The 20,009-nt window shown below is 36.2% G+C and overlaps 1 protein-coding gene across 2 annotated transcripts; it reads left to right on the top strand.

The window, feature by feature from the left end:
* Positions 1–906: 906 nt before the first annotated feature.
* On the top strand, positions 907–18,090 carry LOC124446538 (kinesin-like protein klp-20). Of its 2 annotated transcripts, XM_046997380.1 has the most exons (26): positions 907–1,113; positions 1,186–1,237; positions 1,892–1,983; positions 2,432–2,479; positions 2,586–2,669; positions 2,811–2,873; positions 3,960–4,037; positions 5,000–5,079; positions 5,535–5,654; positions 7,182–7,282; positions 8,626–8,686; positions 8,857–8,953; positions 9,281–9,335; positions 10,026–10,108; positions 10,199–10,315; positions 10,907–11,011; positions 11,649–11,738; positions 12,050–12,146; positions 12,238–12,380; positions 13,825–13,884; positions 14,110–14,211; positions 15,103–15,204; positions 15,589–15,693; positions 15,784–15,934; positions 16,290–16,363; positions 17,842–18,090. In XM_046997380.1, the coding sequence occupies exons 1-25, from the start codon at positions 1,111–1,113 to the stop codon at positions 16,361–16,363; spliced, it is 2,163 nt and encodes a 720-aa protein (XP_046853336.1). In that variant the 5' UTR covers positions 907–1,110; the 3' UTR covers positions 17,842–18,090. The 2 variants fall into 2 exon arrangements, with proteins under 2 accessions (XP_046853336.1, XP_046853337.1); XM_046997381.1 differs by lacking the exons at positions 907–1,113; positions 1,186–1,237; positions 1,892–1,983; ... (1 more) ...; positions 2,586–2,669; positions 2,811–2,873 and having other exon boundaries at positions 3,973–4,037; positions 4,420–5,079.
* Positions 18,091–20,009: the final 1,919 nt, after the last annotated feature.

Here is a 20,009-nt window from a genome sequence, read left to right as displayed (position 1 = left end):
ACGTAATAGGAGATTTAAAACGCTATGATTCATTCGTCAACAATGTTTGACTGTTGACCCTTGTTACAAGACTTTGGTGGCTACTTTGTGGATGTCGTCTTCCCTTTAGTTGTTCAAATGTGTTGCTCTTATACCATGAATGATAGATATTTTTTGGAAGTGTGCTCCACAAATGACAATTGCTTTTGCATAATTGTTCGATAAATATTTTGCAAGTGACTTGGCACTCCTCCTGCCCTCCTCCATATGAACACAAATGGATTTCTTAATTTCTATTTCAATGTAAAACATGGATCCCTTAAAAAGGCTACCTTTGTATCAGAAGTTTAAATTAAGGAAATGGAGTATTGATGAATTTGGGAATCGGAGCTGCTGTTTGCTGTATCTATTCGTTTAATTTACACAATTAAACAATATATAACTTATTTGGATTTTTATAAGTGCACCGTAAAATTATCTAATAAACGCACCGGAGAGGGGGGTTAATAAATTTAAGAGTTCTTCGGCGGGAGGGGTGTACAATAGGTACGAGAAATGGCAACTTTTTTACATTTTTTAATGCATACATGTTTCCGCAAACTTTTTCCATCTTCAGTGCAGAATAATGGTGAAATATTTACACAGAGGTAATTTATGATGAAATGTTCCACAAGATGGAGGTAGACAAACATGTATCATACGTCAATAATGTGATACGATAATGATCCTTTTCCAGATGACAGTTTCAAAAAATCAAGAGTAAAACACACTCCAAAAAACATCTTGTAAACTCAAGATTCGAGTTATAACAGCAACAGTGAGAGACACGATTTAAAGCAGTATTTCGACTTTCTTTCAAAGTCATATACGATTATATCACGATGGTATTGTGTAGGGGGGGGTTATTCATTATAAGAAGTCTGAAGGCGTTTTAAAAAGGATGAGCGTTTACGAATTACAAGGTGTTTGTTTGATAGGGGGCGTTTGATGGACATTAACTAACACCTTTACGTTATTGAGATGATTACTATAAATCAGTTTGGGGTTGCTATAGGAACATGTGTTAAACAATATTGAAATCAGGACATGTCGGATTCATTCTGAACATTCCTGCGTAACCTCGAACTCAATATGGTAAGAATAGCACCGTTTCAAGAAGTTAAATATAATTTGTATGAATTGATTATGTTTAATTCGACGTTGTAGACATCTGAATCGAAGAACATATCGGTCGCTGTTAGATGTCGGCCTTTTAACGGCAAGTAGTAAAACTGTCATCAATGCAAGCATTTGCAATTTTGTCAGGCGGATATTACTAACGAAAATGCATGAGATTTTTAGTGCTTCTGATTCTTTGCGCTGTTATATTGCTGATACGGAGATGGGGAGTACGAATGAGGAATTTAACACGATTAATGCCTTTCTTGGCTTGAAAGTTTTTCAGCAATTCGAGTTGAGGCCATAGCCTATGTAGGCCATCTCGTTGTTTGTCTCGAGCAATTTGTTGTAAATCACGTAAAGAACATTGTCACTACATTACAATCAATGTATTAAACCGTATCCAGCAAAATATAATATACAATATTGAATCAGCATTTTCATGCTTTCCCGAAAACATCCAAACAAACTTTAGCCCCTACCTCCCAACCTTAATCTTCCCTTTAGTGCTGCAGCATACTTAGAAGAAGTAACAAAGTATTTAATGTATTATGATGTGTTGCTTTGTTGTCTATGTCCAATCTTTTATCCTTGTTCTGAATGCCAACAAGCCTTATCAAAAATTGTATTCGGGCTAATAATGCAATGATTTTACCAAAACTTTAACTCATTATATACAGCATTGGTTGCAAACGAGTCATATTACACGAATTACTTGATTGTAAAATTTTGCAATCCTCTTTTTTTTCTTTAGAAAATGAGAAAGCAAATGCCTCAACCAGAGTGGTCAAGATAAATGCAGACAGAGTAGTCATACATAATCCTGGAAATTCCTCTGGAAAAAAGGTTCAGTATTTTCCTTTTCTTGATGTTGATTCAACAGTTGCAACTGGAAAATGATTAGATTGGGCAATAATCATATTTTTTGTTTACTTTTGCCCCTCCCCCCTGTTATTTCATCTCACTACTGTCCTGTTTGAAAAATAGAGGGTTATCTGACAAACTGCACATCCAAAAATTTACTACTTAAAATGAGTACCCCCAAAAAAATTACCCACTAATGTCCCTCTATTCATTTGTACCTAGCACCACCACTGTGTACTCAAACAATCCTTTAGCAATTCTATGCCCCCAAAGGGATTATTTTTCATGAACAGAACCAAGGAGCAATTAATCACTCACCCTGGCTTTCCCTTACGTTTATTTGATCATTGTTGTTTCATCCATACACATACTGTACCATACATTACAAATTCATCCATACATTTTGGAGAGAATTGGTTTTTCTTGCTAGGAACATATCTTTACCTTTGACAACCACTACTTTTGGGAGTCAAGAAATGTAAGTCTTTTGCAATAAATAAGTACTTAGTTTATGCGATGTGTACATTTCTGAACGTTCTTGGTGCTGATTTGAATTTTGTCTCTAGTTCTGCTGTTTTCTTTAGGAGGAAATCTTTAATGAGATTGGAATACCAGCAGTGGCTAATACTACAAAAGGAATCAATTCGACAGTACTTATCTATGGACAGGTGAAATACTGTTCCTACTTAGATGAAAATTGAAAAAATCTGCCTCCTCCCACAATTTAAAATTTAAAACAATTTTAATGACCTATGTACATGGGTATACCTACATGGGTACATGTTTTTGACACAGAAAATCTTTTGCAGAGACTCTCCGGTAAAGAGTTTACTTTTTCTGGCAGTCACAACGAGCTTGGACTTGTTCCTTTGGCAAGTATTGTGAATATACATCCATACAGTGTCCTCATCCTTATTATGTAGAAATGTTGAAATTATTTGTAATTACATTATTCTGTTTCCCTTTTCGACTACTCCTTTACTGGGGATTGGCACAGCGCTTTTCTATTACAACCTCTTTTATCTCTCTCATATTTCTCACTCACCACATCCATCCACTTCTTAAATGGCCTAGCTACCTATTCCTCTCTGCCCTGACATTCATTATCTTCCTCCCCTCATAATTCTCTCCTTTTATCATTATATCTCCTAACGCCTCCTTTTTGACAAAATCGTCTTTCAGCTTTCTTGACCCATCATCTTGCATCGTCCTTCCTGATATCGACCGCCTTATGCTCTGTTTTTTGCGACTCACGCCTTTCTTTTCATTGTCTTTTTCTAAACTCCACCTGATTAAGGTCATTTTTTCCGATGTGTGCATGACGTCATGGGTCGTGGAAGACTATTCTTTACAAGGATAACCGGAACTTATAGATCTAAGCTGTTGGTACTGGATATTATATGATTGATGGTATGAAAAACAAAGCGATTAACATGACCCCAGACAAACGTGATTGAAAAGAGTTCGCTAATTGCAAATTTTTGTATTTCCAAACGTACTTGTACAGTATTGTATGCTGTGCTAAAGCTACATATTCGCGTAAGTTGAGTGGAGGATTGAATATAGGAAACCTGTGCTTTCAAACTGCGTAAATATGGAAGTGAGAACGAACATTAAAAGACTGTCTACATGCATGGAGTTAAAAATTGAATTTAATGAAAGATTAATTAGTTGAGATCTTCGATCTCGCAACCTTTTTCAACGTGACCTGCGGACAACTCGCTAAGCTTTATACGCATAGTCACTTTCAAAGGTCCGTTTCATAAGTCGAATTATATCTGTGCCGAATTAAAACAAAAGATTATTAGGAATTTTATTTTAATTTTTTTTCACAAGTTTACCATTTTTGTCTTTGATGTTGTCCTACCCGATTAGTATATTTTGACGCATTCGTCATGTACACAAAACACGAAGACATCCTTGGTTTTTGAATAAGCCATATCTTTTTTTCCTTTTAGATGTGCAAAGAGTTGTTCAAACTGATTGATAAGTCACCTTCAAATGTTCAATATTTCGTGACATTATCATATGCTGTGGTATGAAAAGTTTGTTGTAATTAACAGTTGTTGTCACGCTTCAAACATCCTTTTTCATAACAATGTCTGTTCTTTCAATTTTCATATCAAAGTAAATCTTCCTATTTTGCAGGAATAGTTAATCTGCTGACGCTATTGTAGCGTTTTGCCTCTAGCTAAAGGTCTTACTACATTTCCCTTCATTAAAACCCTGCTTGTTGTCAATATAGTAGATACTTATTCAAAAACTTTTTATCCAGGCACCAGCTCAAGTGATAGTTGTTTTTGAGTCTGAAAACGGCGACTCCTTGTCTCTCTCTCCCCCCCCGTTTATGCAAACGTTTGGTATCGCGTAAAAGAACTTCCCTCAGCAGCTTTTTAGATTTGATTTATGTTTATGCAGGGCACTTTTTAATGTACATATGCTCATCGTTGGCTGTCAGGATGTCTGAACACAACACAAAGATGATACGCCATTCCTGCTAATCAGCAGAGGCGTATCCAGGATTTTCTGTCACGGGGGGCAAGTCAAAAGGAAAGTGGGGCCATAGCTGGCGTTATCATTCTTGCATCTCAATGTTATTTCATGTCTGCACACACTCCCCATTAAGCATTCAATCTAAAAATTACAGTTTAGTGTACTATATATGTAAATCATAACATTTTGGAATCGCTAAGATTTTTCTGGGGGGGCTTGGCGCCCTGGGCACCCTTTGGCTACCTCGCCCTGTTAATGGTGTTGATAATCCGTGTATTCTGGGTGACATATTTTCTTAAAATGACAACAAATGTTTCACTTACATCACATTTTGTGGAGTGGATAACCTGTTAGAAATATCTGGATTTTTTGATTCGTTTTAATAACGCAGTATCTCTAAACAAAGGTCGCAAAATGGCAATATTTGTCATAGTATCAAACCATTCATGTACATGCTCAATGCTAAAGTATTTTCGATAAACTCGTTTTTTCACTTGTAATTTAGGTCTACAATGACATGCTTCACGATCTTTTAAATCCAAGTGGACAAAATCTGAAAGTGTGCAAGAACAGCCAGTTGGGAGTGTAAGCTTGCTTTACTGTTGAATTGATTGCGTTCGAAGACACTTTTCTGATTCAAATGTTTGAAACGAAACAACTAATAGTTTTGTTTCAAATCAACTACAAAATTGTTCCAATAATGAAAACTAATCTTTTCTGCGTCAAATGTTCGAAACGAAACAACTAATAGTTTTGTTTCAAATCAACTACAATTTGTTCCACCATGGAAAGTAAACTTTTCTGAGTCAAATGTTCGAAACGAAACAACTAATAGTTTTGTTTCAAATCAACTACAATTTGTTCCACCATGGAAACTAAACTTTTCTGTGTCAAATGTTCGAAACGAAATAACTAATAGTTTTGGTTCAAATCAATTACAAAATTGTTCCAACCATGAAAACTAAACTGGAGAATTTTTGACAGAATAACATATCTTTTTACTTTCCTGGATCGTAGTCTTCTTCTGTTTCTTATTTTAGATATGTCGAAGGACTTGCGGAATTCGTGTGCTTCAATAGTGACGACATGCAGGAACTATTCGAGCAAGGCAACAGAGTGCACAAGATTTTGTCTAGTCAACAGCCGAACACCCAGTACAGGTATTGGCTACACACGCTCGACTAAATAAAACGTTGGAAGGCTTACTTTCGTAAAAACATTTAACGTAGCTATACATGTGTCTATGCTTGAAGAATGCGTGCCTGGAAACGAAATTCCTGACGTGTTTCATGAAACCGCGAATGAGTTTAAATTTTAAGCTTAGCTACTATATTTTTCACGCACTGCTACATCTAGAGTTTCTTTCTATACATCTATAATTACTTTAATGATGATCAGAAAGCGCGCAAGATCTGTACAAAATCTTTTGCATTTTGCCTAGTGCTGTTGTGATGTTTTCTGAATAATTTTGTTGCTGCGCGAAAGTCAGTTTTGTCACCATTTCGGCCTTCACGTTATTTACAAGAACAAGCTTCCTGTTAGAAATTCAAATTAATGAGATAGCACCAATGAATGAACAGAAATTTTTGACCAAAACTGGAGGATTGAACCTTTTCTAACGCTATTCGTGAACTCCAAAGTACAATTTTTGGCGCTAAACTTTTATTTTGTAAAAATCACTGACGTGAAAATTAAGAAAAAAACTTGGCAGACATGCCCAATTATATCCATTTTTGATCCGCAGGGACTACACATCTTGTACTTGAAACTTGCTTTGATATTTAAAGCTAGAAGTAAACCTAAATAGTGATGCGCCGATGTTGGCGTGTCGGCTCTAAAATAGAATTATGGGTATCGGTATTTTTTATGCTCATAATACCGACGTTTAGAAATTTTGAAAATGCAATTGAAATGAATCGTAGTTTAACAATACTAAATTCATTACCTTAACAATTACTACTTAAAATTTGTTAGTTCCACATGATATTACGTAATTTTCATTTGACAATTGTGTTGTGAAATATGGCTGCAGGGTGAATAACTTGATCTATACATTTTTTTATTAAATGGACAGTCACTGGCACAGGATAGGAAATGAACAGAAGGCCAACTCAGGGGTGCAATGTGTCGCATATTTTTTATGCGCTTACGTCAGATCCGCCATTACTCAGGCAAGTACTGCGTTTGCCAACTACTATATATTACACAGTACAATGGAATATTTGTGTAAGAAAATCACGCTTTTAAAGACAAATTGACAGTATTTACAATGTATTTTGAAGTTCTGATAATTAGAACGCAGATTTCAAAAGTAAACCTTCACAATGTGTAAATTAATGTTCTCGCACAATACAATTATATACAAATTCCTCAGCCAGTACTTGCCAGAGTAATGGCGCCGTCGAATTTCAAGCATGCGCAATGCGACATGCGCGGGGACACTGACTTCGAAGGCTACGACACTAAGTTGGCCTTCTGTTCATTTCCTATTATGTGGTCACTGGTGAGCACAAAGTGGCATACTTTATGATGTTTGAGTTTCGTGAAATGGCATAAAATATCGGTATCGGCACAATATCGTGTACGTTTCATTTGTAAATTTAAGCTCAATCGAAAACCCTAGCATACACCTTACAAAGTACTGCGTGATGTATGTAATCGAACGTAGTTGTATTTCTCGTGTGTAGACGTGGTAATTTGCTATTTATGGTCGACGTGCAACACAAAGATCTTAGTGAACAAGAACAATTTGGCTTTAAAGCTAAATTAACAGTTGCAAACCTTGCAGGTAGGGTGTTTGACAAGTATGTTACCTAAAGCTGAGGTAAACTAAAGCCCAGTTTTCATATAATCGTCTGGGTCGTCTTATCGTTTCGCGCAATCGTCTGGATAGAACAGAGTGTCCAGACGATTGTACTCACTTTATCGCCTTGTTTTTTTCGATCGTCTCGAAAATGTTTGCATAAAATCGCTCTAATCATCCCAGCACATTTTCAGACGACTAGGACGATCGAGACGATTATATGAAAACCGGACTTAAGATGATTATTACCGCCGGATAATCACGTGGAGATTCATTGATTACCTTGAGCGAGTAAAGTATTTTTTGTTCAGTCGTACTGATAACGGAAAATTTCTTGTAACTATTTGGCCGCTTAAGGAGTCGAAAACAAAGCTTTATTGCAAAGGCCAGTGAACGCTTCCTAAAAATTTGAGTCGGCAAAAGCTATCGGAATGATTGAAATGGCATTATTCAACCGTTAATTGCGAAATTATGGAGAAAATAAATTTTATTCGTAATAAAAGGTAAGGGTTAAAACGAATGCGTTGTCGTTTCTTGAAGCCGAAACTGTGGCGATTAATGGCGTAGCCAACGTATATAGTCTGGGGAAGGGGGATTATGTAGTTATACGTATTTTTTGTTCATAATAACGATTGTTTTTCAATAGAAACTAATGGCGTATAACAATCTACTAAAGGAGATTGAAACTAAAATATTGAACTGTAAGACTAATGATAGCTGCATGCGCCTTGTTGAAGCGTGAAAAGACCCGTTTAATGTTATTTTTTCTTCATGTTTGCTCAAACAGATTTGAGTGACTGTTGAAATACGACACTCACTCCCGACTTATCCTCCCAGCTTAAAGTTACTGTACAGTGTCATTCAGTGCCCACCCTTCACCGCCATTTATCATTTTTGCATCTCAATTTTATGACTGCACCCATTCCCCATTCAGCGTTCAATGTAAAAATTACAGTTCAGTATTTTGTACATTTAAAGCTGCATGTCATATTATAATATACTGAAAAAAGAGTGGAGTGTGTGGTAAAACAACGGTACGTACAAGCGGCTTTTACACTTACCCAAGTTCTGTTACGGTGTCTACTAAATCATTTTGTATCGTCCTGCAGAAAGATTGATTTTTTTTTATTTCAACAACACCAGTGAAATGTTACTTTGAACCTACACACTACAGGGTTTATAAAAACAAAACTGAACAGGAAACGTTGCTAAAGTGATCAGTGTGCAAGTAATATTTGCAAGCAAATAATCGCAAAATGTTGTTTTGTTGAATTCGGGTGGTGCAGTGTTTGTCAATATTCCTAATGCGTTTGTATTTGCTTTCTTAGACTCCGATCACCTTCCTGAAACGCTTCAAAAACAGCAAGAAGAAAATTTTGTGGAAAAAAGGTAATTTTTTTGAAGCTACCTGTTCGACATTAAAATCGTAGCGATTCTGCTTCGCAGAGAGAGAGAGTGAGTGAGTGAACGTTTGCTCAAGACGAGTGGAATAGGGTGCTCAATTTAGTCATGTGCAAAAAGTTTGCTTCAATATTTTGTTTTTATATCTTTGTTTTCAGCATGACGTCATTTATCAACGTGATATCGTCTACTTGTGATTTGAATGAATCCAGTCAAGTTGCTTACGATCAAGCGAAACTTACAAATGTGCTTCAGGTATTGGAGCATTGTCTTTAAAATTTCGCGAAATATCAGTGTTAGCAAATAGCGTCAGCATTCCTACCGTGGCTTATCTGTGCATATGCAGACCACCATCGAAAAGAAGCCATAATCGAAATCTCAACTTTATGTGCGATCGTTTCTGGAGATCGCTTGCATTTGAAGCCAATAAATATGGTGAAAACCTTTTCTTGCAAAATAATTGCTTTACAGCGGGCCGTATCATTTTGGGTTATTGTTTTTGTGCTTAATCGTTATCATCATGTAATGTTTTCAACCAACAAAAAATGGGATCAAAATACAGAATGACCAGTTTTCTTACAGGAATCGTTTGGTGGCAATAGTCAGACTTATTTCATCGCAGCTATTTCACCAGCAGGTTTGTGAAATATATACTCCTTTCCACATGTTCAACATCCATGTCGTTGCCTTTTTTCAAAACGCAGTGCATATGTATGTGGTTATTCACACTGTGTGTCGTCCGGTTTTTTTAGTATTGATTAGTAAAAATAATAAATAATCGTAGACTCTTCACGCCTAAAGGTGCTTCTATTCATATTACATGTCGAGTTTAAATCAGCAATCAATCATCTCGCCCTACGGGCTCGGTCTGTACAAAAAGACCTCGGTCTGTTATTTCTCCGTAAAGACCTCGCGCTCGGTTATTAAGAGCTTAGAAATAATAGTTTTCAAAAGAACTCAATAGGGAAAAACATGCATTTATGAATAAAATCCCCCTCACTTATTGAGCTGACGACGTTACTGAATCCAGTGAAAAGCACTCCAGACCTCTTGCTACAAATGCTACAAGAATTTGCAATCATTTAAGCCTTGTTCAATTTCACTTTTAAGAAGCGTTCGATTTTATATTTTTAACGCAAGGAGTAAAATTTTAAGCAAATTTTTGTCGGCTACAAGCGATTATTTGAAAAATTAGTTTAGTATCAGTATCAGTTTTGAATTGTCGATACGAGTCTCCATCGCTGTAGTATCTTTCACAAGTGAAGTAGTTAGTAAATCCTGCCTCCATTGTACATTATTATGGTCTCTATTCCTATATTTTATGCAGATGCTGATTTCCATGAAAGCCTTTCGACCTTACAGATAGCATCGAAAATAAGAAAGATACGAAACACTTTGACGAAAAATAAGGTAAGTGAAAATGTTCCTCGCGTGTATAATGTTGCCATTCTTTTTCAACTTTAAATTAAATTCTCCTTAACCTTTTATTTTCGTGCACAGATTGACAGCACGAAGATTATTGAGGAGCTACGCGTCGAGATCTCGCGTCTTCGCAATAAGCTAATGGATAAAACTTTTGGAAGGAATCCAGATGAAGAAGATGTCCTTCATATGGAGGTAGGTATCAAATGCTACAGTCATAATATATTTTTTACACTTGCATATGTTAACTGAACTTCATATACAACTGGATGTCTCCATGATGATTTTACTCAAATGACAAACAACAAACAGCTGCAATAAGGTTTTACCTTTTCAACAAACAAGAAGATTTTAAAAAATGCGCGATTTGGTTTCTGACTGCGAAATGCTGTTCCGAACTGTGGCATAGCCCGCCCGAAAATATGGTCCGCATACGCAGGTCCATTCGTTTATTCACTCTCAGTGGAAACAATGAATTTCTACAAAAATGAGTAAGGATAATGCTCTGAAATGAACATAGCGTAAAAGTGACATTTTTCTTACTTTTGCCTTTATCATATTAAATAAGTTGTCTATCTGATCAATCTAAAGGATATGTAGCGCCAAACATTGCTTGTGAAAGCGGCTCCAGGCTCCGGGGTATTGCATTGATGAATTATTTTGGTGAACTCGTATGCTTTAATAGAAATCCTTCTTTCCAGCATCGATCCAATTGATGCATTTCGTGTGCATTAATTTCAGTGATGTTTTTGATCACGTGATACCAATAGCTCTATCTGACGTTAGGAAAAAGTTCGCGAGCTTCAGATTGCAAAGAAACAGACTTGGGAGGAGAAGGAACGTCTCTCTCATCGTTATGAAGAGGAGAGACGAATGCATTTAGCAAACAAGGTACAGGTTACAGTCAGTAGCGGATCCAAGCTTAAGCAAAATAAATTATAATTAATTTATAACTCCTAATTTTAAATTTCAAGTACCTTTATATAAACGCAATTGGTTACAAATTTCAAAAGAATAAAGATTAACCAATCAGTAAGTTGAAGTGATTTATTTTGCCTATACCCGAATCCGCCCCTGGTTTCAGTTTATTCATCAAAGTACGAGGTTTGATCTCTGAAATAGTGCTGTTTCACAGTTCACTGAACACAGTCGGCAACTGATTTATTTTCGTACAGTTCAACAAAAGACTTCTCCGTTAAAAGATTCAAAAATTTCTTATCCGAGCTCAAGAGAGTTACCCTATTTTTCCCGACATACGCTAGCCTAGACCACACAAAATTTTTAAACGGCGCATCAGTTTTTTATAAAGTAGCACCCACAAAAGCTGCTTTTTATTGAAATACGTTGTATATTGTTTTATTTAAAAAATTTTTTGACTATTTGGTCATTTCTTTTGTGGAAATTTAAACCTACTGAAAACCTCAAAATGTTTACGTTAGAGGATATTACGTGAAATATACCTTTCAAATGTTCACTTTACTTTATCTGCGAATGTGCTAACACAGGGGAATTTTTCTCTCTGCTAAAGGGTATTCTCGGCTGGGTTTTCGATTCCGTGAAGAAAGAGAGTCAAGAAATACAAGAAAAGCTTTCTGCATTGCGCAAGGAAAAAGATCGGGTACAGCTATATAACATAATTTGTTTTATTGAAAGAAACGCTTGTGAAGCAAGCATGATAATGAAGCGATTTTCAACAAGAAAATCATTCAACTTTTTTCTAATCCATGGAGTTTTGTAGTATTTACAATTGAATAATTCATTTACTTAATAATCGTACTCAACAGCAATTCGTTTCTTTTCGTTATGAATTTTTCTTTTTCAACTCCTCAAATGCTGCTTCGATTCGGACATTGAAGAGTATGACACTGATCTGTATGATTAAACTGTATTGATGCTATTGATCGAATTCATTTTTATTCTTTTCGAAAGTTAACGATTGAATATAAAGAACGTAGACGAACGGTGGACGAAATAAAGGACAATCTTCAAAACAAAATCACGGAATACTCAAAACTCGTCGAAATAGGTATCTGCTTATTATGTTCCTCGGATTCGTTAGGCGTTTGACAATTTTTGGAACGTTGTACGTTGAACATTGAATATCGCGGTTTGTGTAGGTAAAAACAAAGAGGAAGAAAGCAAAAGCAAAATAGTCGAAATTCAAGGAATGAAGGACAGATTAAAACACGAGAATGATAACTTAAAAAAGATCAAAAATGAATTGAAAGAAAATCAGGAAAAGCAAAGAATCGAGAAAGACGTGAGTACACTTAAACTCGTTGCTCTCGAAGTTACATTCATGCACGGTTTCGAAAGTTTTTCTAAATTTGAGTGCTTTTCCAAACGGTGCAAGTTTTCCATTCTTACTGCATGTACTTACATAAGTAATAAGTTCTACATCAAAACACGTTCAGTTGGACGTAATGTTTTAAGTAGGCGACAGACGTCAGACGTCACGTGCCTATTCGAATTCGTCATTTCAAACATTCAAGTCATCTTGCCTACACAATCGTAATGCACAATCGTAATATGTTTGTACTTGTAGATCGTCCAGGTTAGTCAGAGTCCTAAGAAGGACTGTTGGTATTGATGTTGACTGATGTTTTGACAATCTTAGTGGTAGTTATCTTCAGAGTCAAGTGAGGAGTAAGGGCCAAGTTTGCCGTATTTGTTGTCTGGTTCATTCGTCATCGTCATTGTCAGAGAACATAAACGGCTAACTTGACGTTTACTTTATTACAATCTATATGTTAGGCTTGTTCCGCGAGGCACGAAAGTAAATTTTTTTTAACACACTGTGTGTTCTTGTCGATCAGTGAAATGCGTCCATGTAAATGAAAACATGTGTCCTTTAAAAAGAATAATTAAAACGTATTCTATTCTTAATTTCTTATCATATCATAGCTGTAAAACTGATGCTTTTGTCATGTGATTTTGGCAAAAAATTTTTACGATTTGCCCCAAAAAATGGAGCGATTCCTAGAATCGGGAAAATATTGAAAAACATGTTTAATTCGATTGTTCTCAAGGTTTGCTCATGAAAGCTGGAAAATTAGGAAGAATGACTAATGTAAATAAGGTGCAAATTTGTGGGATTACACTGGTGTGAAAAAGATTGAGCTTTATGAAAGTCAACTGAAATTTATGAGATAAAATATTAGGGGATTAAAATGTCTCCTTGCAAAATTTTCTAATTTTAATGTCTGCAATACTCGTACGCATTCTAAAAGTTCACTCACACTCGCAGTAACTATTCGAAGACTGTATTTTAACTACTCCGATTGCTGGATTTGAAGTATTATGGCGAAAGTAATTTTTCGCTAGAGAAATGACTTTGCCAATTATGAGAGAGAGCGTGATTTTTATGTTGCACTCAACGAGTGTTAGCGTAATTGATCTTTTAGTATTCGGCCATAATTCTTGGAATGCAACCAACATCCACTGTCAAATAATGTGGCTCGCCCATGACTGCTGGTGCCCATGACTGCTGGTGCCCACGACTGCTGGTGCCCACGATAGACTTGATAAAATATTCTTCTGTATTTGACCACCAACATGGCGGCCGTGGCGTAACGGGCAAACCATCTATACAGTCAAACTTTCTATGTTTTTATAATCAAACGTCACCTTCTTGTTGACTCAAGAATGAAAAAATTAGGTACGTGTACGATAAAGAACTGAGTCAAATCTTTGCTTTATGACAGGAGGCGAGAAATCAAACATCTTTTTTGAAAGGAAATACAGAACTGCGACAACGTCTTCAGGTATGTATGATTAGGTATGTAGGTATGTGCAGACGAGAAATTTGAAGCTGTTGTCTAAATGCTATTTATTCGACAAATTCATAAAAGTCTGAAGTCAATCCCTCCTTAAAACAACATGGATTGCGACACCCTTCCTAACAAAGTAATGAGGGTGAAAAATAAATATTAGTTTCTTATACTGAAAAGCCCTACACACGGCTATCTCAAAACGTTTTTCTTATACAGAGTGAAAACAGAGAGAGATATGAGAAGGACAACGCTGCGACTTTGGTGGAAGAAGCTGACCGCATTAAAATGGAGAGCGAACAAGAAAAAGCAGACATACAGGTTTGTTGGTACATAGATGGAGCCATAGAGATTACAAATAATACTAGTGATAGCATTGATGGCGAATTTAGGGAACGCGAGAGTTGGAGCAGTTGGGGGCAAAGTTAAGTCCAAGATGTATTGCTTAGCAAACACGAAGTAAACAAATATGCTTTTCAAATTTTATAATCTCTATGGTTTGAACAACATTGTCCATGTACAATAATATTTTCTGACAATGTCTTGTGCATATGCATTAGTATTTTGAAAGGAGATTACGGTGAGGTGCTGCAATTATTTTATATATTTTCCTCGAATTCCTTTGAGGACGAAAGCAATTGAGGACACCTTTCTGCTTTTTATATTTAAACTTAACTTTGCTACCACATAGACGTACGGCTACTCATTGGGATGACTCTATATTTGCTAAATTTTTGTGTTTTTATTGACTTTTATCATTACATGAATGTCCACTAAGTGTTATACTTCTCGGTCTAACTACTCAAATAGTTTCCACTCTTTTTCTTCCACTACTCCTTGCTTCATATATGGTTGAACGAAGCTTTTCATCTTTTGCCTGGTTGCATTCGAACATTTTTAGGCATACTTTTAAAAGTACCTCGCCTCAAAGACTTCCAACAATAATCAAGCTAGGTTACGATTAGGAGTAAGTTTAGGGTTCGGGTCCGGCATGCTGTTAAATAAGTATTTGGCGGAGCTTTCTAAAACTATTTCGTCATTATGTTTATTGGATTGTATTGAAGTATGAGAAGCATAATAATTGCAGCATTCAAAGCATTTTTGGATTGTTGCTATGCCAACAACGCTTTGCCCCCTGCAGTCCCAGATTGCTTCGTGTGCCACCTCACCTGGACCCCGTACCAATGACTTATCTCTTACCTTGAAATATAGCTGAAAAGTGCCGAAGGTACGGCATACAGCACTGAAGAAGGCGTTCAACTTGAAATGGAGATTGTGGAGCTGAAGGCGGAACGAGCTGTGATGGCTTTAAAGGTATGTATTGTGCATTCTTTTTTCTCGTTTAATCAAACTTATGACGTGAGTTGTGTCAATGGATGAAAAAACTCGAATGTTTGATTCTTCAGGAGTTTTTTTGCTTGCTACATGTTTATAGGTTTACATTACACACAATATTTTGTCCATAACTCATTTTAATTATTTGGTAAAGGTGTATATTGTACACTTAAAAACGTGCACGGCAGTCACTTAAAAACGTACACGGCAAGTCACTTAAAAACGTACACGGCAAGTCACTTAAAAACGTACACGGCAAGTCACTTAAAAGCGTGCACGGCAAGTCACTTAAAACGTGCACGGCAAGTCAGGTGCATTGTCGAATTGTAGATCTTTTTAGTGATATCTTTGTTTTTTCTTCAGATTCAATCCCTTGAAAACGAGAAGAAAAGATTACAGAGCGATCTTGAGCTTGCTTGTAAGCAACACAAGGAAGAAACTGAGATACAGCAACTACAAAACTTTCAGGTAAAAGTGGCTTACGGCAAATATGTGCTCACCACAGCATACGCAATCGGTCGGTGTATAGCGTTCATTGAGTGCTCGTGTTTTTCACAGACTTTTCGGAATTATCGAAGTGTGTTTGAAGAGCAAAAGACGGCGATCGAGCAACGTTACAGATCTCTTCTGGAAGAAGCCATACAGGACGCTGTGTTCCTCTCGGCAACAAATCAAGAGCTTATGTTTGAAAATCAACAGATAAAGCAAGGTTGTATTCTTTCTAATGAGGTGGAATTTTTTACTGTTTCATCGAGTTAATGTGAAGTTAGATGTCGTAAACTTCAGACTCCTTTGTCTTCAGCGCTCTGCCTGGTTCCCTACAGCGTCCTGCGGTGGAAATTTTTCTGTGTTCACTCACTTAATAAAACAATATATTTCTAAAGAAAAGAAAAATGGTTATGTTGTAGAATTTACGTAGCAGGGCTACATCTTGCTGGCTGATAAATTTTTGACTTTATTTCAAAGTCATCATAAAACATAAAGACAACATTGATCGGAATTTTTTTTAAGTCTTTACTGTTTTCGTCATTTAATATTTATTTTTTTATGAATGTCTTCTTCAGATATGGCCGTGATCAAAGACAAGTTGACCGTGTCAGGCATGAGACTGGATTCCTCCGACTTCGTGACAACATAGGTAACATCTGTTAAAATGCCTATATCACCTACAGGATTTTTATGGTTTTCAATAGAGCGTAAAAAGTTTCAAAATATATTTTGATTGATTTGAATAGTTTTTGAAAATCAAAGCTTTAAAGATGGAAAATTGTAAAAATTTCCGTCGTCTTAGGTGACTGGGTCTCAGGAGCCCGTCCTTCGTCATTTAAGATAAATTGAATTACAATTGAGGTAACTAGTGGGGGAAATTGCATTTTCTTAATAAACGGTCGCTATTTAGAGCTCAAAAGGACGCGTACGGTTGTCCTCAATATGAAATAGAAAATGAAACAAATGAGACTGTATGCAACAACATCAAATGTTGCCAGATAAAGAAGACCTTTGTGTACATACGCTCGTGTGTCACGCACTCAAGTTGTAAATTTAGGACTAGTTGAATGAGCTTCTGTATCTCATCACAGCAGCGACATTCTCTTGCATCAACCACAGTGCTACCACTCGTAGGGGAAATCACCTACAGTAGAGGGATTTAGTGGTTTGTAGGTGGTAGGGGAAACATTGGGGGAGACCTGTAAAATGTAGGGGGATTGTAGGGAGAAAAGAAAATTGTTTAAAAATGAGAATGTCTATTCTCATTTTTGCCCAAAATACTCTTTTATACCTGTGTTCTCACTATTTAAGAAGTAATTGTAACAGAAACTTACTGTTGGAACATTTTGTGACCATATATGGCAATAGACGATTAGAATTTAGCATAAACACAATGTGTCATTTCCGTCACTTGCATGTCATTACGTCACAACGTCTTACGCCAAATTACTAACTCTGTTGTCCAGATGTTTTTGAATTTTTTTCGTATTCACTTTTTTACAAACAGACTAAAAAATTAAGTGGTCTGACCCGACATAGGTATATAATAGGGGAATATGTTGTTGTGTAGGGGGAAAATAGGGGAAAACAAGGAAAATGGTCGTAGGGGGAAGTAGGGGGGAAATAAAGTTTTGTTGGGGGAAATGTGCATATACTGAGTAGCAGCACTGATCAACCAACAATTCGTAAAGGCAATTCAAACATGTGCACCTGAACCAGTAATTTCGATGTTTAGTTATTGTTTATGTTGTGATGCAAACAACTTTCATCGACACGATGTAACGGGCATATTACATCGAACCAAGTATATATAGTGTTTAAATGGCTTAATTCTTCTTTTTCTCTTCGTCGCGCTTCCATTCGTCTTTCATATTCTTCAATCCACAATTCGTCAGCTAGAGGCTCGTTTGCGTATGCGATAATTTCATCTTCAAAAATAAGATGCGACTTCCCAACTTCACCCGCAAATTTGATATCGTTTCAAATGTTTCGTCTTCCATTTTATAATCAGGACAACCGTACGAACCCTCGGTAAAGCTAGAAACCGATTCTAAACTCGACATAACGACTGCTGCGTAAAAAATGCTTATTGTTAATTCTGAAAGATCACATTATTCATGTCTTTAGAAATGTATAGTTCTCACGGTCAGTGAACGAAGTAATATTTTCACAGCGGGAGTAAAAAGTCGAGCTCGCTTTGCTACTGGTGCAAAGTGCCATAGAATGTTATATTGTAGCTTGTAAATATCAATTATATACAACACATAGTCTTCAAAATAATTTGTTTAAATTTGCTTGTTGTACAACAACGTATTAGCATAGCGTCCTCTTCTTAATATCTTCTTAGTTTATTATAATTAAATGTAAGATGATGTTCTTGTTGTTCTCGATGTTCTTTATGATGCACAAACTACCGCTAAGATTGTCGAAACGTCAGTCAACAACAACAAAAACGTCCAAATGTAGATCGTCCAGGACTATACCAAGGACTATACCAACCTGGACGATCTACATTTACAAACATGTAACGATACTCCCGGGTTCAAACCATTTACTTTGTTACTGCACTAACTTAGACATAAAACTCTTCTTTTAAAATCAAAAACTTCTTCCGCTTCAAAGACCCCATCCCTTTCTTCAAAATCCAATGTGGTTTACGAATTCTCTTGTTCGGGATGTAATTCTCGCTACATTGGCGAAACCAGCCGCCACCTCTCCACACGGATTAAAGAGCATACCACTTCCGATAAAAACTCTCACATAATTAAACACCTCCTCTCATCACCTCATTGCAAATCTAAATACTCACAATCCTGCTTTCATATATTAGACAATGCCCACACTCCTTCTTCTTTAAAACTAAAAGAAGCACTGTACATAAAAAAACTCAAGCCTAATCTTAACAAACAAATTCAGCATGTCAATACTATCTTTAACTTGTAAATACTTAACACCTCTAATCACTACATAACTGTAAATAACTTCCGCTTCCATCCCTTTTGTCTATACTCATGTCTTGTATCAGATTTCTTTTTGTATTAATCCATTCAAATATTCATTCATTATACCGCACTGAAGATGGCATAAGTTTGCCGAAACATGTTTGCAATAAAAAAATTAAAGAAAGTTGTTGTTAAATTAAATGTAACTTTAAAATATCGCAATTTACACATTGGCCTTTCCTTTTAATAGCGACCACACCTCATATTATAGGCCACGTCCATTAGACTTAAAGAGACATGAAGGCTTATATTTGAAGAAAACATAACAGTAGGCGACCGTGAGAAGGCATATAAGGCAATAGTTTACTTTTTTTCCATTATTTACATAAAGCTATTTATACTGTCGAACCTGTAAGTAGCATGTGGCAAAAAGGAAACGCGGGCGTTAACCTGGGCAAGGCATATAAAAATAAGGAAAAAAATTATCTATTGTGGATTTTCAATGACCCACCTTTATGCTAAGTATCGAAAGCCGCATTAATGTCCGTGTTTTGCTGTTAGAAATTCTTTTACATTGCCATTATATTCCCACGAGCTTTAGTGTTAGTAAGAAAAATAAGTAATATATCTTCACGTTTGCTGATAATACTTCATGCACCAGTGGGATTAGAATAATGATAGCCATTGAAATTGTCACAATACGTCAATTCTAAAGTTCTTGTTCATACACCTTGTTCTGATGGTCTCAATTTTAAAGTTGTAGCGTTGCCAGCTCTTTAATTAGTGGGTGCACCATTCATATGCAACACACGTTTAGCTTTATTAAGCCATTAAAATTAATTGTTTTTTAATTTTAATGAGTGTAACATGCATGTATGAGTATTGAATACCCCCCAACACCACTCAATTGTCAGGCTAGCCATGTTAGAAGCAAGTTCTATGGAAGAAACTTTTGTGCTATATGTAGTGCAAAATATCTTTCGGTGAGCCTACCGAAGTTTTACTGCAGCTATGTAAATCTTTTTATCGTGTTCATCTCTTCAGAAATGTAATTTCATTCATTGTTTTCCTGTAAACGGAAAGAAAAATACTTGCATAGCAGGAGTAAATATCGCTGTCTGGCTTAGCCACGGACAAAATGGTTGCAAACTCATATTATTACAATTTAATTTCTTCTCGTGTTCTTCTATGGCTTCTGCAGCATGTATTTTTTATGCTTTGAAGGTGGTACATTTGCAAAGTAATTCACTATGTAGCTACGTCGTATAATGAAGTTGGTGTAACCCGATAGCATTAAAATAGCTATGTGTATAAGTTACCTGTAATGTCGCTACTATTTTTTCAATTTCTGCT

Source organism: Xenia sp. Carnegie-2017, unplaced genomic scaffold, assembly GCF_021976095.1.
Source record: "Xenia sp. Carnegie-2017 unplaced genomic scaffold, XeniaSp_v1 HiC_scaffold_22, whole genome shotgun sequence".
NCBI lineage: Eukaryota > Metazoa > Cnidaria > Anthozoa > Malacalcyonacea > Xeniidae > Xenia > Xenia sp. Carnegie-2017.
Note: the sequence above shows the minus strand (reverse complement) of the source record. Positions and strands in the feature narration are given on the sequence as shown.

Coding starts and splice junctions, on each gene's coding strand:
- LOC124446538 (XM_046997380.1), top strand. Junction 2,874..3,959: donor AGCTTGGACTTGTTCCTTTG/GCAAGTATTGTG, acceptor TTTTCCTTTTAG/ATGTGCAAAGAGTTGTTCAA. Junction 5,080..5,534: donor AAGAACAGCCAGTTGGGAGT/GTAAGCTTGCTT, acceptor TTCTTATTTTAG/ATATGTCGAAGGACTTGCGG.